Source organism: Scomber japonicus, chromosome 5 (genome assembly GCF_027409825.1).
Source record: "Scomber japonicus isolate fScoJap1 chromosome 5, fScoJap1.pri, whole genome shotgun sequence".
Classification (NCBI taxonomy): domain Eukaryota; kingdom Metazoa; phylum Chordata; class Actinopteri; order Scombriformes; family Scombridae; genus Scomber; species Scomber japonicus.
The window spans coordinates 27128395-27143144 of record NC_070582.1 but is presented as its reverse complement, the minus strand read 5'-3'; the positions used below and the strand labels follow the sequence as shown (position 1 = coordinate 27143144).

Below are 14750 nucleotides of genomic sequence, written 5' to 3'. Positions count from 1 at the left end.
GATATCCTGGATAGGTTAATCCAGCTTCGTAGTACAGGCCTCTGATCTCCTTTACCACCAGCTGTTACTAATGAGCAATCAATCCCCACAGCATTGAGGATCATTTAAAAGCAGTTCTTAGTTCATGAAGACACTACAGCAGAGCTCCTGTTTGGAAGGTTTGCTGCTTTGTTAGCAGGTAGGAAATTGGTTTGGTCTGGGCTACAATACTGACTGTAATTGTAACTATTGTTGCTAATCATGATCTCATTTTAAATGTACAGCCTGTTGGGAAGAAGCCACCCATTAGCTTCAACTCTAACCTGAATTTATCCACCTAACTACACAAGGATGAGGTATGTAATTTACTGTATATTCTTTAAATGTTACCAGAATCTTGACTAAAAACCAAATTTCTCTTTTTAGGCTGTTGTGGATTTCATGCCTGCTGATTGGAAGCATCTCTTGTGTCCCTGCAGGGAAAAGTAAGCCAAGAACCACTGAAATCAGACACTAAAAACCTCTGTATGCTACTCTAAACATCCTGTGATGAATGCTAGTTACTGCTAAAACAAAATCCTGTGTCTCCACAGAATATGGCTCAGGTGCTGCTGGCTCAGGTGCTGCTGACCCAGGCTGGCGGTCTGTGCGCTATTACAGCCCTGTGGTCTCCTCATATGGGGCTGCTTATCCAGCTTCTCAGCCCAGTGGGTATAACAGTGGTGCTCTAGGTGGCGGCTATGGATATGGTGGCTATGCTACCGCAGGTAGTGGTTCTGCAGGGGATGCCTCTTACGGCTTTGTTACCAGCTCTGATGCTGGTGATGAAACCCCAGAGGCGGTCTTCAGTGATGTGTCTGATCTGGAGCCAGTCTACGCCTTCAGCTCTCGCTCAAGGTACCAGCGAGGAAGAGCAATGTATACTAAAACTCGCTACACCCCAGGAGAGCCTGGTCTTGTAGTCACTGAAGCCTCCAACCAGAACTATCCTGCTAAAGCACCAGCCAAAGGTGGCTACTGAGAGCAACTTGTGGTAAGGTACAACTCACTAATGCATATTCTCAGTATTTACAGTGCACTTTACTTACTGAGTTTCTTACCTTGCAGGTCTACATGCTGTCCTGAATTGTACATCCAACACTAATAAACTGGCTTTGTAAAAAAAAAATCTTTGAAACCCTCTTGTACGTTGACTGAAAACTTGGGTACACAATTGGTCCTGACTTTGGTCTATGATGTGAATGTGGGCCAAAGAATGGATAGATATTACCTGCTGGGAATTGCTTGACCTGTAGCTGTATTCAAACATCTGTCATTGTACTGCACTTAAACTTAGATTACATCTAATTGCAACATTCAATAATATCAACAGCAGATACCCTAAATGACTCACTTGGCTCAATTTGGCTGCTTCAGAGTGGTGTAGATGCATCTCTCCAGCAGCTGGGGGGCTCCTGTAGATATGTCCCAGGTGCATCTGAATAGTTTGGCTTATTGCAAGTACAACTGATAAACCACTTGTGCTCAAACTTACATTACTAATTCATGCATTCCTAACATTAAAGCTTGCGTCAGACATAAGTAACATATTTACACATGCTCCTATGGTTGGTTTAAATCACAAAATGTCAGGTCACTAATGGTAAAACAGCATTTTTCATTAATTGCATGTTTTTACAACACAGTAATCCAGTAGAGACCTAACTTACACATGCTACAATGCCAGTTTACGCATAGCTGGTGCAGAACTGTTTTAATGGCTATAGCATTAGTCATTATCACGGATAGTGGTCAGTGAAATTTCAGCACAACGCATAGGAAGGAGCACTTATTGAAAGAGTTATGTAACTAACTAGACCCCAAACACACCTTAACTAGTGCCATATATTTACGATTGCTTGCTTTGTAGTTATTGATTGTAGCACTACACACCTTCTCGAACTCTCTGATCCTCATCTGCCAACCAGCTCTTCGCCCCATCTGCCAATTTAACTATCATGGTGTCAAGAGCCTTCAGCCGATCTGCCCCCGCCTATGGAACTCTCTCCCACCAGACATTCGCACTTCAGACTCTGTCTCTATCTTTAAATCCCGCCTGAAAACGCACCTATTCAGAGTGGCATACTCTGTCTCTCACTGACTATGCAATCACATTCTTGTTTATTTATTGTACTAATGCACTTTGTAGTCACATTCATATTCTTTATCTTTGCACTAAATGTCACCTGATTTATATTGTTTGATGTACTGTTGTTGTGTCATATGTGCCTTGTAAGGTGCCCTTGAGTGCTTTGAAAGGTGCCTTTAAATAAAATGCATTATTATTATTACTGATTTATAATTGATATTGCAAAAGTGAATAAACTTGTGGATTAAATGATCTTCCTGTGATGTATTGCATACATGGTGATGGGTCAGTGCTCAAATTCAAACCTTCACTGTTCAACTTAGAAAAGTTCATACTTCTCAGCAGTGACATTTTTAATTGAACAGCCTTTGTGAGGTTATATTGACTGTTTGGTTATTAGTCTCTGACCTCAGGGTGATGCCCTGTGATCATTGATTCATATTTACAATTGTATTGATTTTTAATGATGAATTATTGTCTTAAAAAATATTCATTATTGCTAATAGTCAAACTTCACATCCCAACAATGGTTAAACAGCAGTGAGTTTCAAACCAATTCAGATGAACACATTTGCAACATGTGGGTTGTGTCAATGGAGAGGTGAGTTCATCTGGAAGGCACTATGGGGGAATGTCTTACAGAAAATGTTTGGAACCAAGGATTTCTGGCAGCAGGAAGGTGTATGTGTGATTGAGTCAAAATAAACTACAGTGTGTATCTTCATTGTAATGAAGGAATATGTCACCCAGTGCAACATTCCGGGACATTGATGTATTTTTAATAGATTTTGGACAACAAAGGAGGTCTACAGCACAGACCAATAGCATATATCAGGCTTTGATACACAATGCCTATCAGTAAATCAATTCCGAAGTTGGGAGAGGATTAAGAGGAACAGAGCAGAGAACAAAATGCTACAAAGAGGCACCTTTCCTTCAAGATGTCCACTTAAGTTAATTGTTTGTTTCTGAACATGCAGGTTAATTAACCCACACTCCAGATCTCCTTTATCACCAGCTGTTACTAATGAGCAATCAATCCCCACAGCATTGAGAATCATTTAAAAGCAGATCTGAGTTAATAGTGACACTACAGCAGAGCTCCTGTTTGGAAGGTTTGCTGCTTTGTTAGCAGGTAGGAAATTGGTTTTGTCTGGGCTACAATACTGACTGTAATTGTAACTAATATTACTAATCATGATCTCATTTTAAATGTACAGCCTGTTGGGAAGAATCCACAAATTAGCTTCAACTCTAACCTGAATTTATCCACTTAACTACACAAGGATGAGGTATGTAATTTACTGTATATTCTTTAAATGTTACCAGAATCTTGACTCAAAACCAAATTTCTCTTTTTAGGCTGTTGTGGATTTCATGCCTGCTGATTGGAAGCATCTCTTGTGTCCCTGCAGGGAAAAGTAAGCCAAGAACTACTGAAATCAGACACTAAAACCTCTGTATGCTACTCTCAACATCCTGTGATGAATGCTAGTTACTGCTAAAACAGAATCCTGTGTCTCCACAGAATATGGCTCAGGTGCTGCTGACCCAGGCTGGCGGTCTGTGCGCTATTACAGCCCTGTGGTCTCCTCATATGGGGCTGCTTATCCAGCTTCTCAGCCCAGTGGTTATAACAGTGGTGCTCTAGGTGGCGGCTATGGATATGGTGGCTATGCTAGCTCAGGTAGTGGTTCTGCAGGGGATGCCTCTTACGGCTTTGTTACCAGCTCTGATGCTGGTGATGAAACACCAGAGGCGGTCTTCAGTGACGTGTCAGATCTGGAGCCAGTCTACGCCTTCAGCTCTCGCTCAAGGTACCAGCGAGGAAGAGCAATGTATACTAAAACTCGCTACACCCCAGGAGAGCCTGGTCCTGTAATCACTGAAGCCTCCAACCAGAACTATCCTGCTAAAGCACCAGCCAAAGGTGGCTACTGAGAGCAACTTGTGGTAAGGTACAACTCACTAATGCATATTCTCAGTATTTACAGTGCACTTTATTTACTGAGTTTCTTACCTTGCAGGTCTCCATGCTGCTCGGGACTTGTAAATCTGACTAATAAACTGGTTTTAACAAACCTTTGGACTTTCTTGTACTGATTGTATTGCATTACTTTTGAGAGACAACTTCTGATATTTGGAAGGTTTAATAAGCTGCCTGCAGGAACATGACCACTGTCTCACTCCATCTTAAGAACTTACATTGGTTATCCTCACTTGTCAGTTCTGCATCACAGTCCAGGCCACATTTATGATGCAACTGACAAATGCAGTGTTGGCCTCATGACAATGCTGCAATATGAAGGTCTGCCATTTGCAGCAGTGCATCTGACTGAATATGTCCAGCAAAGGTGTCAGTCTGAAATTTCTTTTATACTTATCACTGAGCAAACTGCAGAAAGAGACTCATAAAAATGCCAGAGGACACAACCTACTGCTGTATGAGCAGCGAAAAGCACTTTGCCCAAATACAGTATTACAGTATATACAAGTATTGCACTTAATTCAGTGACTCTCCAAGGCCTACAGTGTTTAAAAACAGACAGGAATTAAGATGAACCCTTTCTGAAGAGGGTTTTAGGCTCTTAAAACAAACCATGCTCTGTGCTTCCCCAAGATGTTTAGGAAGTCTGTTCCATAAGCATTGTGTGGCAGAGCAAGAGGCTTAATTTCCCCTTCCATGATACAGAGCTTTTGTACTTGAGACTCAGACAACCAAACTGAGGGTGGAAGTTTGTGGTGTGATCAGGAAGCATATCATATGGTATGGAGGGTAGCTGTGGAACAGATTCCTGAGTTTATAACTTAAAGATTGAAGGTGAAACATGCTGTGCATTAACAATGTACCTATATCCAATATAACAGGGTTTCTAAGTGGCTTTTTACTATTATGAATGTGCATGTAGTTTAGGATTATTGACCAAAGTGGTGCATTGTCATATTTAAAATAATTCCTGTCTACACAAGTTGAAAATCTGGGTTCTTAACATTTGATTATTTGTTGAAAATAGTTTAGAAGAACTTTGTCAAGCATGCTAATAGTCTTCCACTTTTGTCAGACTTTTTGCCTTTATTTGGCAGACAGTGAGAGACAGAGCGATATAACATGCAACATGGCTGTGGACCTTGCAGTTATTTGGTATACTCCCTAAGCATTAGGCCAGCAGGACACTCCTGAGGCCTGTACTACAAAGCTGGATTTCTCTTATCGAGGTAACTTCAGGGTTAACCCTGGGTTGTCCGTCCTACGACGCTGGTTCAGTTCTTACGGGGTAAATCACCATGGTAACTTATGCTGAACGGCTAACCTGCTCCGGAGCAGTTTATGTTCTGGATAAGAGATCAATGAGTATAAAAGCACCACCTCCTGACCAATCACTTCTCTTAGAAAATGGCCTTCCCATTCTTAAAAGATCCTGTCGACATTGGTGCGCGGATCATGAGAGGTTAAAACTATATGAAAGGTATTTTCAAGCGACATTAAGCTAGTTTAATATTCAACATTCATTTGACATTCAAAATAGAAACCTATTATGCGCTTCAACCATTTGAGTGAATGATATCAAACCAACTGTATAACATACAGACTAATATCCCTCATATGCCTCAAGGCTTATTTTACAAATATATCTTTTCATAATTTTTTTTACAATTAGAATAAATAAATAACCTTACCACCACTCCAGTTTCAGAACTTGTGTCAGGAAACCTGACAAAAAGACTCAATAAGAACATCTTGAGAGTAATCGCTACAAAAGTGCAGAAAAGCAGAAAAGCAGAATTGTATTCATATTTTTTAATTGACCAAAATATATATTTAAAAAATAATCCTTGAAGCACATGAGGGATATTAGTCTGTATGTTATACAGTTGGTTTGACATCATTCACTCAAATGGTTGCACTGCATAATAGGTTTGTATTTTGAATGTCAAATGAATGTTGAATATTAAACAAACTTTTTTTTTTTTTTTTTTTAAGATTTTGTTGGCATAGACACCTTTATTCATCAGTAGACTGACAGGAAACAGGGGAGACAGAGGGGGGCGCGACATACAGCAAAGGACCCCCGATTGGGATTCAAACCGGGGTCGGTTGCGCACATGGCACGCGATCCAACCACTCGACCACCTGTGCGCCAAATACTAAACTTAAACTAACTTAATGTTGCAACGAAAGGAAGGGCAGTGAGGAAGCGCTCTGCCCCAAACGTCTGTACCGTAATAAGGTGAAATTGAGTGATCAGAGTGCTGTCCGTTTATTGTCCGATTAATTAATATTGTCTCACCAATTTTACCCATTGGTCTGGATGATGTGTTTGAATTCTTCATATTTTTGAAGAATAATTGTGTGCTCCTCCATGGTAAAGAAGTCTGCTCTGCAGGGTTGCTCCATGTTTGCGATTGGTCAGATACTGCAAACACCATCCCTTTATGTGAGCGTGCAGTGACCAAGATTGGAAAATCCTGCGTTAAATTACCGAGTTGATAACCAGCTTCATAGTACCGTTTATCAGGATTGCGACTGTCTGGGTAAGTCAACCCAGGTAACGGAGAGATATCCTGGGTATATGTTAATCCAGCTCCGTAGACTACGAAGGCCTGTACTACGAATCGTAGTACAGGCCTCAGGTCAGCTTGCAGGTAGTCACATAATACTTGTTAATATAACCAAACATTGTTCAAATAACCAATACAATTACAATACTGTAAAACAGTGTCATAAACATAGTTTATATCAAATTGGAATACAATGATAAGCTCTAACACATCCATGGTACCATACCCTCCCCCACTTAAAAAGCACTTCATTTTTACAACAATTGATGTATAGTTGGTGCACTCCTGAATATTTTTAATTACCAGAGTAGAGACTTTCATCTTACACCTTCTAAATTAAATGAATTCAAAAGCCAAAGTACAAACTATTAGTGTTTAACTGTAACGCAATGCCACTTTATCTGAACATCAAACCATTTTTTCTTTTCCAGGGTCCATAGACATTTTCACCTTATTTGGAGGAACTGGTCAATGTAACCAGACACTAAATTATGTGCCAACATTAGACTCTTCAAGGTGCCCACTTGATTGTTTGCTTCTTAACGTGCAGGTTAATTAACCCACACTCCAGATCTCCTTTATCACCATCTGTTACTAATGAGCAATCAATCCCCACAGCATTGAGAATCATTTAAAAGCAAATCTTCGTTCATGAAGACACTACAGCAGAGCTCCTGTTTGGAAAGGTTTGCTGCTTTGTTAGCAGGTAGGAAATTGGTTTTGTCTGGGCTACAATACTGACTGTAATTGTAAGTGCTAATCATGATCTCATTTTAAATGTACAGCCTGTTGGGAAGAAGCCACAAATTAGCTTCAACTCTATCCTGAGTTTATCCACCTAACTACACAAGGATGAGGTATGTAATTTACTGTATATTCTTAAATGTTCGAGTTTTGAGTTGAGATGAAATCTCAACTCAAAACCAAATTTCTCTTTTTAGGCTGTTGTGGATTTCATGCCTGCTGATTGGAAGCATCTCTTGTGTCCCTGCAGGGAAAAGTAAGCCAAGAACTACTGAAATCAGACACTAAAACCTCTGTATGCTACTCTCAACATCCTGTGATGAATGCTAGTTACTGCTAAAACAGAATCCTGTGTCTCCACAGAATATGGCTCAGGTGCTGCTGACCCAGGCTGGCGGTCTGTGCGCTATTACAGCCCTGTGGTCTCCTCATATGGGGCTGCTTATCCAGCTTCTCAGCCCAGTGGGTATGACAGTGGTGCTCTAGGTGGTGGCTATGGATATGGTGGCTATGCTAGTGCAGGTAGTGGTTCTGCAGGGGGAGCCTCTTACGGCTTTGTTACCAGCTCTGATGCTGGGGATGAAAACCCAGAGGCGGTCTTCAGTGACGTGTCTGATCTGGAGCCAGTCTACGCCTCCAGCTCTCGCTCAAGGTACCAGCGAGGAAGAGCAATGTATACTAAAACTCGCTATACCCCAGGAGAGCCTGGTCTTGTAGTCACTGAAGCCTCAAACCAGAACTATCCTGCTAAAGCACCAGCCAAAGGTGGCTACTAAAAGGACTCTCTGGTAAGGCACCATTTGCTCAATCTGTTTGTTGTTTATTGATAGTTGACTGACTAAAGTCTCTGCTTTTTCAGGTCTGGTCCAGATGACTCAACTGTTCATCAACAAATGCAAATAAATTGTGGCTGTCATGACAGCCTTTTTTAATTCTTGTCTCAAGGGTTGTTTGTACCAGTATGATCACTGCCTTTATTGTAGGTGAGATTACCAAACACTTTTAAATTTCCATCTGAGGAAAATGGTTTAGAATCACTTTATCTCCAGCATTTTTTTATTTATTTATTTTTTTTTGTTCCAAGTAACTTCTACTGGACATGAAGAATGAGACCAAAAGACTTTCCTGAAAGGGGTTTAAGAGTTTCCCACAAGCATGGTGTTGCAGAGCAAAAGGCTCACTCATGCATGGTGCTATATCATACTTGCATACATATATCATATTCCATAGCTCTTTTCACCTAGAATATTCTCACTGTTTCACATTTAAATTGGAAGTTTGTGGTGTGATTCAGGTCCTCTAGGGAAGCATATTGTATGGATGGTAGCTATGGCACAGATGCCCGAGTTAACTTATGAAGATTAAAGGTGAGAAATGCTGTGCATAACAATGTTCCAGTATAACAGGATTTCTAAGTGGCTTACAATTATGAATGTGCATGTAGTTTAACAAAAGTGGTGAATTGTCATTTAAAAACAGTCAACATAAGTTGAAAATCTTAACATCTGAATTCAGCATTTTAATCTTTTACTTTTTTTTTTTTTTTTTTTTTGGAGTGATACCTAGAGAAACCACATGGTCGCCACTTAAAAGGAAATGGTGGCATAGTGTTAAGTATTGTTTAAAGTCACAATCTAAATGTGAATCATCCTAATGAGAGCTGGAACTGATGTCTCAGGGTTGCATAAGAAAACCAACATCAGCATACAAAGTTATTTTGACATTTGTCTGACTTGAAAGCCATGAATAGAGGTTGCCATTCTGATGGCCACTGCAAATAGGAGCAGTGATAAGGGGCAACCCTGTCTTGTACCTCTATATGTAGGGAAACATTCTGATCTTAACCTATTAGTCATCACTGCAGCTTGAGGTTTATTGTATAACTTTAACCTATTTTATAAAATTATCACCAAGACTAAATTTTTAACTGCTGTTGTATATGATTGCTTGCTTTAGTGTAGTTGTATAATATTTGAAACTTCTGTGCATTTTAAGAGGAGTTTCCTGTTAAAATACGTGTCAATGGTAGCTTGGTGATGGGTCAGTGCTCAAATTCAAACCTTCACTGTTCAACTTAGAAAAATCCTGATTTCATATAATATTTTACAGAGCAGTTCAAGCTCTTTTTGGCCGAGAATGATACCCCAGAAGTCTCTCCTAATGTGCTTCGGGAGACTGCTAAAGCTGTGTCTAGGGGCATTACAATATCTTTTTCTGCTCATCTCAAACACAAGAAGCAGGCAGAACAGCAGAATCTGGAACAACAATTAAATAAGCTCCAGAGAGAATTTAATATTAAGGTCTCAAAGTGATACCACAATAGCAGCTCTGGATACACTCATGTCAGCAGAGGCTCAGAAATCCCTGTTTTTTGATAAACACAGATTGTATGAATTTGGGAATAAGTCCAGTAAATACTTGGCAAATTTAGTTAGGACTAGGTCTGACTCACAGGCTATTTCATCAATAAAAGATGAGACAGGTAAAATAGTCCATTATAGTAAGGATATCAACAGATGCTTTCAAGTGTTTTATGAATCTTTGTGTAAATCTGAAACTGAGCCTCAGTCTGAGGCCCTGATGCAGAACTTTCTGTCAGCCATCAATCTACCTCAGGCTTCTCAGACCCAGAAAGATCTATTAAACAGTCCCATCTCTTGAGAGGAAGTCATTGCTGCTATTAACGAACTGCAAAATAACAAGGCCCCGTGGCCCGATGGCCTGATACCTGAGTTTTTAAAATCTTTTCAGAGCCTGCTAGTTGACCCTCTGCTTAAAATTAGGGCTGTCAGCGTTAACGCGTTAATTGCGATCAAATTAATGCAATCCATAACGCGTTCATTTTTTTTTAATCGCATTTTCAATTTTGCAAGCCTTTTTGTCCCTTCTACTCACCCGTAGACGGCTCCTCTTGCTGTAGCGCTATGCTTTGAAGTGGCCTCCTGCAATAAACCTACCGCGGTGATGGAAAGTAAGAGAGCTACTGGACTTTTGAACGGCTTGTTTAACTTTAAAACATTTCGAGACGGTTCAGTTGACAAGTCAAAAGTAAAATGCAACCTGTGTCAAACGGAGTTTAACTACCACTGAAGTACGTCGAGTTTAACTACCACCGGAGTACGTCGAGTTTAACTAACACTGGAGTACGCGGTCATGGAAAGTAAGAGAGCTACTGGACTTTTGAACGGCTTCGAGACGGTTCAGTTGACAAGTCAAAAGTAAAATGCCTGTGTTAAACGGAGTTTAACTACCACCGGAGTACGTCGAGTTTGAGTTAGCACCTCCACGCTAAACACCCAGGTGCAGCCAAGCGAGCCTCAGCTCCACCAAAGGACCATTTTGGAGTTTGGGAGTCGCAGTGTGATCGATTCCCAGTTAAGACACTCTGGTAAGAAATTCCTTATGGGCTTAAAACTGCCTTGAAATGTAAAATAACAGGATTTTAAACATGCAATTCAAAGTGCGATTAATCGCGATTAACTATGGAAATCCTGTGATTAATCGCAATTAAATAATTAATCGTTTGACAGCCCTACTTAAAATGTTAAGGTGAGTTCATTTGGAAGGCACTGTGGGGGAATGTCTTTCAGAAAATGTTGGAACCAAGGGTTTCTGGCAGCAGGAAGGTGTATGTGTGATTGAGTCAAAATAAACTACAGTGTGTATCTTCATTGTAATGAAGGAATATGTCACCCAGTGCAACATTCCGGGACATTGATGTATTTTTAATAGATTTTGGATTATAATGGAGGTCTACGGCACAGACGAATAACATATAACAAGCTTTGATACACAATGCCTATCAGTAAATCAATTAATTGTTTATTTCAATCTATTTCGATTCGAATTTGATGATATGAAAAATAGTATTTGTAGTGTTTTTCATTTTTCTTCATTAAAAACAAAAAGCAAACAAACTCCAAAGTTGGGAGAGGATGAAGAGGAACAGAGTAGAGACCAACAGGCTAATGTCTAAATTGAAACCTTTCCTTCAAGATTCCCACCCTCATGTTGTGTTCATTTCATGTTAAACAATTTTTGTGTTTCCAGTCAAAAATGACTGTTCCATTAAGACTCATCATAAAAACTGTAATAATACATATATTATCACTATTTGTTGTGTTAGATCTTTTTTTATCAACTTCAGCTCTTGTGAACATTACAAGTTTTGAACTTCTATTTGTTATTTATGGCCTGTATGCCTCACTGATCTGAGGTTATACATCTTGAATTTTAGTTCTAAAAAGCATAATTTCTGGATTATTTTGACCATAAAAAATAATCAGATGAAACATAGTAGGCTATAATGTTTATTACAGACTACTTTGCGTCAAAGTTTCCATTTGTTTTGAAGTCATTTAAAAATTTTATACAGTCACATAAAGTAACACCAGTCAAAAGTGACCGAGAACATTTTATTGTGTACAAAGGAAATTATCCCAAAACTACACTTGACAATTTCACAATATTACAAAATCAGTGTCTTAATACATTAAAGAACAACTAACAAGAACAATAACATTACAATGTTCGTCAGTCTATCAGATGTTTGTGTGTTTAAATCCTCTTTGTAGATAAAGTCATGGAATCTTAGGTCAGTCTGATCAAATTAACTACATTTTTCAGGAGATAAAACTTTTAAATTGGTCAGATATGACCGGAACACAACACAAGAGTTATCCATCCATCCATCCATCCATCCTCTTCCGTTTATTCGGGGTCAGGTTGCGGGGGCAGCAGCCTAAGCAGGGAAGCCCAGACTTCCCTCTCCCCAGCCACTTCGTCCAGCTCTTCCCGGGGGATCCCGAGGCGTTCCCAGGCCAGCCGAGAGACATAGTCTCTCCAGCGTGTCCTGGGTCTTCCTCGGGGTCTCCTACCGGTGGGACGTGCCCTGAATACCTCACCAGGGAGGCGTCCGGGAGGCATCCTGATTAGATGCCCGAGCCACCTCATCTGGCTCCTCTCGACGCGGAGGAGCAGCTGGTCTACTACCCAAAGCTCATGACCATAGGTGAGGGTAGGAACGAAGATCGACTGGTAAATCGAGAGCTTTGCCTTTCGGCTCAGCTCCCTCTTCACCACGACGGATCTGTGCAGAGTCCGCATTACTGCAGACGCCGCACCAATCCATCCTTCCCTCACTCGTGAACAAGACCCCGAGGTACTTGAACTCCTCCACTTGAGGCAGAATCTCATCCCCAACCCGAAGAGTGCACTCCACCCTTTTCCGGTTGAGGACCATGGCCTCGGATTTGGAGGTGCTGATTCTCATCCCGGCCGCTTCACACTCGGCTGCGAACCGATCCAGTGAGAGCTGGAGGTCATCCGAGGTTCGACTATTCGACGGACCCTCCTCTCCAGCACCCCCGAATAGACCTTACCAGGGAGGCTGAGGAGTGTGATTCCCCTGTAATTGGAACACACCCCCCGGTCCCCCTTCTTAAAAAGAGGGACCACCACCCCAGTCTGCCAATCCAGAGGCACTGCCCCAGATATCCACGAGATGCTGCAGAGTCGTGTCAACCATGACAGCCGAACACAAGGGTTAAGTTAATTGTTTGTTTCTTAACGTGCAGGTTAATTAACCCACACTCCAGATCTCCTTTACCACAAGCTGTTACTAATGAGCAATCAATCCCCACAGCATTGAGAATCATTTAAAAGCAGCTCTTTGTTCAGGGAGACATTACAGAGGAGCTCCTGTTGGGAAGGTTTGCTGGTTTGTTAGCAGGTATGAAATTGGTTTTGTGTCTGTTACAATACTGACTTGTTGGTGCTAATTATGTTTTTTTTTTAATGTACAGTTGTCAAGAAACAACAAATAAGCTTCAAGTCTAACTTGACTTTATCCACGTAACCATGAGGTAAGTCATTAACTATACGTTCTTACATGTTATTTAAATCTCAAGGTTCAAAATCAAGTTTCTTTGTCTTGTTTTTCAGGGTGTTGTGGTTTTCTTGCCTGCTGATTGGAAGCATCTCTTGTGTCCCTGCAGGGAAAAGTAAGCCAAGACCCAGTGAAATCAGACACTAAAAAGCTCTGTACTCTACTCTCAACAGCCTGTGATGAATGCTAGTTACTGCTAAAACAAAATCCTGTGTCTCCACAGAATATGGCTCAGGTGCTGCTGACCCAGGCTGGCGGTCTGTGCGCTATTACAGCCCTGTGGTCTCCTCATATGGGGCTGCTTATCCAGCGTCTCAGCCCAGTGGGTATGACAGTGGTGCTCTAGGTGGCGGCTATGGATATGGTGGCTATGCTAGCGCAGGTAGTGGTTCTGCAGGGGATGCCTCTTACGGCTTTGTTACCAGCTCTGATGCTGAGGATGAAACCCCAGAGGCTGTCTTCAGTGATGTGTCTGATCTGGAGCCAGTCTACGCCTCCAGCTCCCGCTCAAGGTACCAGCAAGGAAGAGCAATGTATACTAAAACTCGCTACACCCCAGGAGAGCCTGGTCCTGTAGTCACCGGTGAAGCCTCAAACCAGAACTATCCTGCTAAAGCACCAGCCAAAGGTGGCTACTGAAAGGACCTTCTGGTAAGGTACAACTCACTAATGCATATTCTCAGTATTTACAGTGCACTTTATTTACTGAGTTTCTTACCTTGCAGGTCTCCATGCTGCTCCGGACTTGTAAATCTGACTCTAATAAACTGGCTTTTTAACAAACCTTTGAAGTTGTATCTTGTCCTGATTGCATTACTCTTGATGGACAACTTCTGATATATGGAAGGTTTAATAAGCTGCAGGGACATGACCTTTCCAATTTAAGGGCTACCTTGGTTATCCTCATCAGTTCTACATCAGTCTAGGGCCCTGTTCCATAAATCAAGATTACCAAATAGGCCAGCCTTATTTTGTTAGTCTGGCTCATTTTCTAGAAGATCTGAGGCCTGTACTACGAAGCTGGATTTTCTCTTATCAAGGTAACTTCAGGGTTAACCCTGGGTTTTCCGTACTACGAAGCTGGTTCACTTCTTACCGGGGTAAATCACCATGGTAACTTATGCTGAACGGCTAACCTGCTCCGGAGCAGGTTATGTTCTGGATAAGAGATTAGAGTACAAAAGCACCACCTCCTGACCAATCGGCTCTCTTAGAAAATGACCTGCCCATTCTTAAAAGATCCTGGCTGTCAACATTGGAGCGCTTAGGAGAGAATGAGCTTTTAGGGATAGATGCAATTTTTTAATTGGCCAAAATATATATTTAAATCATTGAGGCACGTGGGGGATATTCTGTAGGTTTGACATCCTGAGATCAAAGGCTCAGGGAGCATAACTGTATTTATTTATTGTAATTGTAAAAAGACAAATATATATTTAAAATAATCCATGA

General features: G+C 41.1%; 2 protein-coding genes across 2 annotated transcripts in view; both read left to right on the top strand.

Moving 5' to 3' along the window:
* The window catches only part of has3 (hyaluronan synthase 3), a 205029-nt gene that overhangs the window by 128818 nt on the left and 61461 nt on the right, over positions 1-14750 (top strand). The window lies entirely within an intron of this gene.
* On the top strand, positions 7520-8315 carry LOC128359476 (fibroin heavy chain-like). The gene is made up of 4 exons (XM_053319968.1): positions 7520-7524; positions 7609-7667; positions 7775-8199; positions 8271-8315. Exons 1-3 carry the CDS (start codon positions 7520-7522, stop codon positions 8185-8187), a joined length of 477 nt encoding a protein of 158 aa, XP_053175943.1. The 3' UTR covers positions 8188-8199; positions 8271-8315.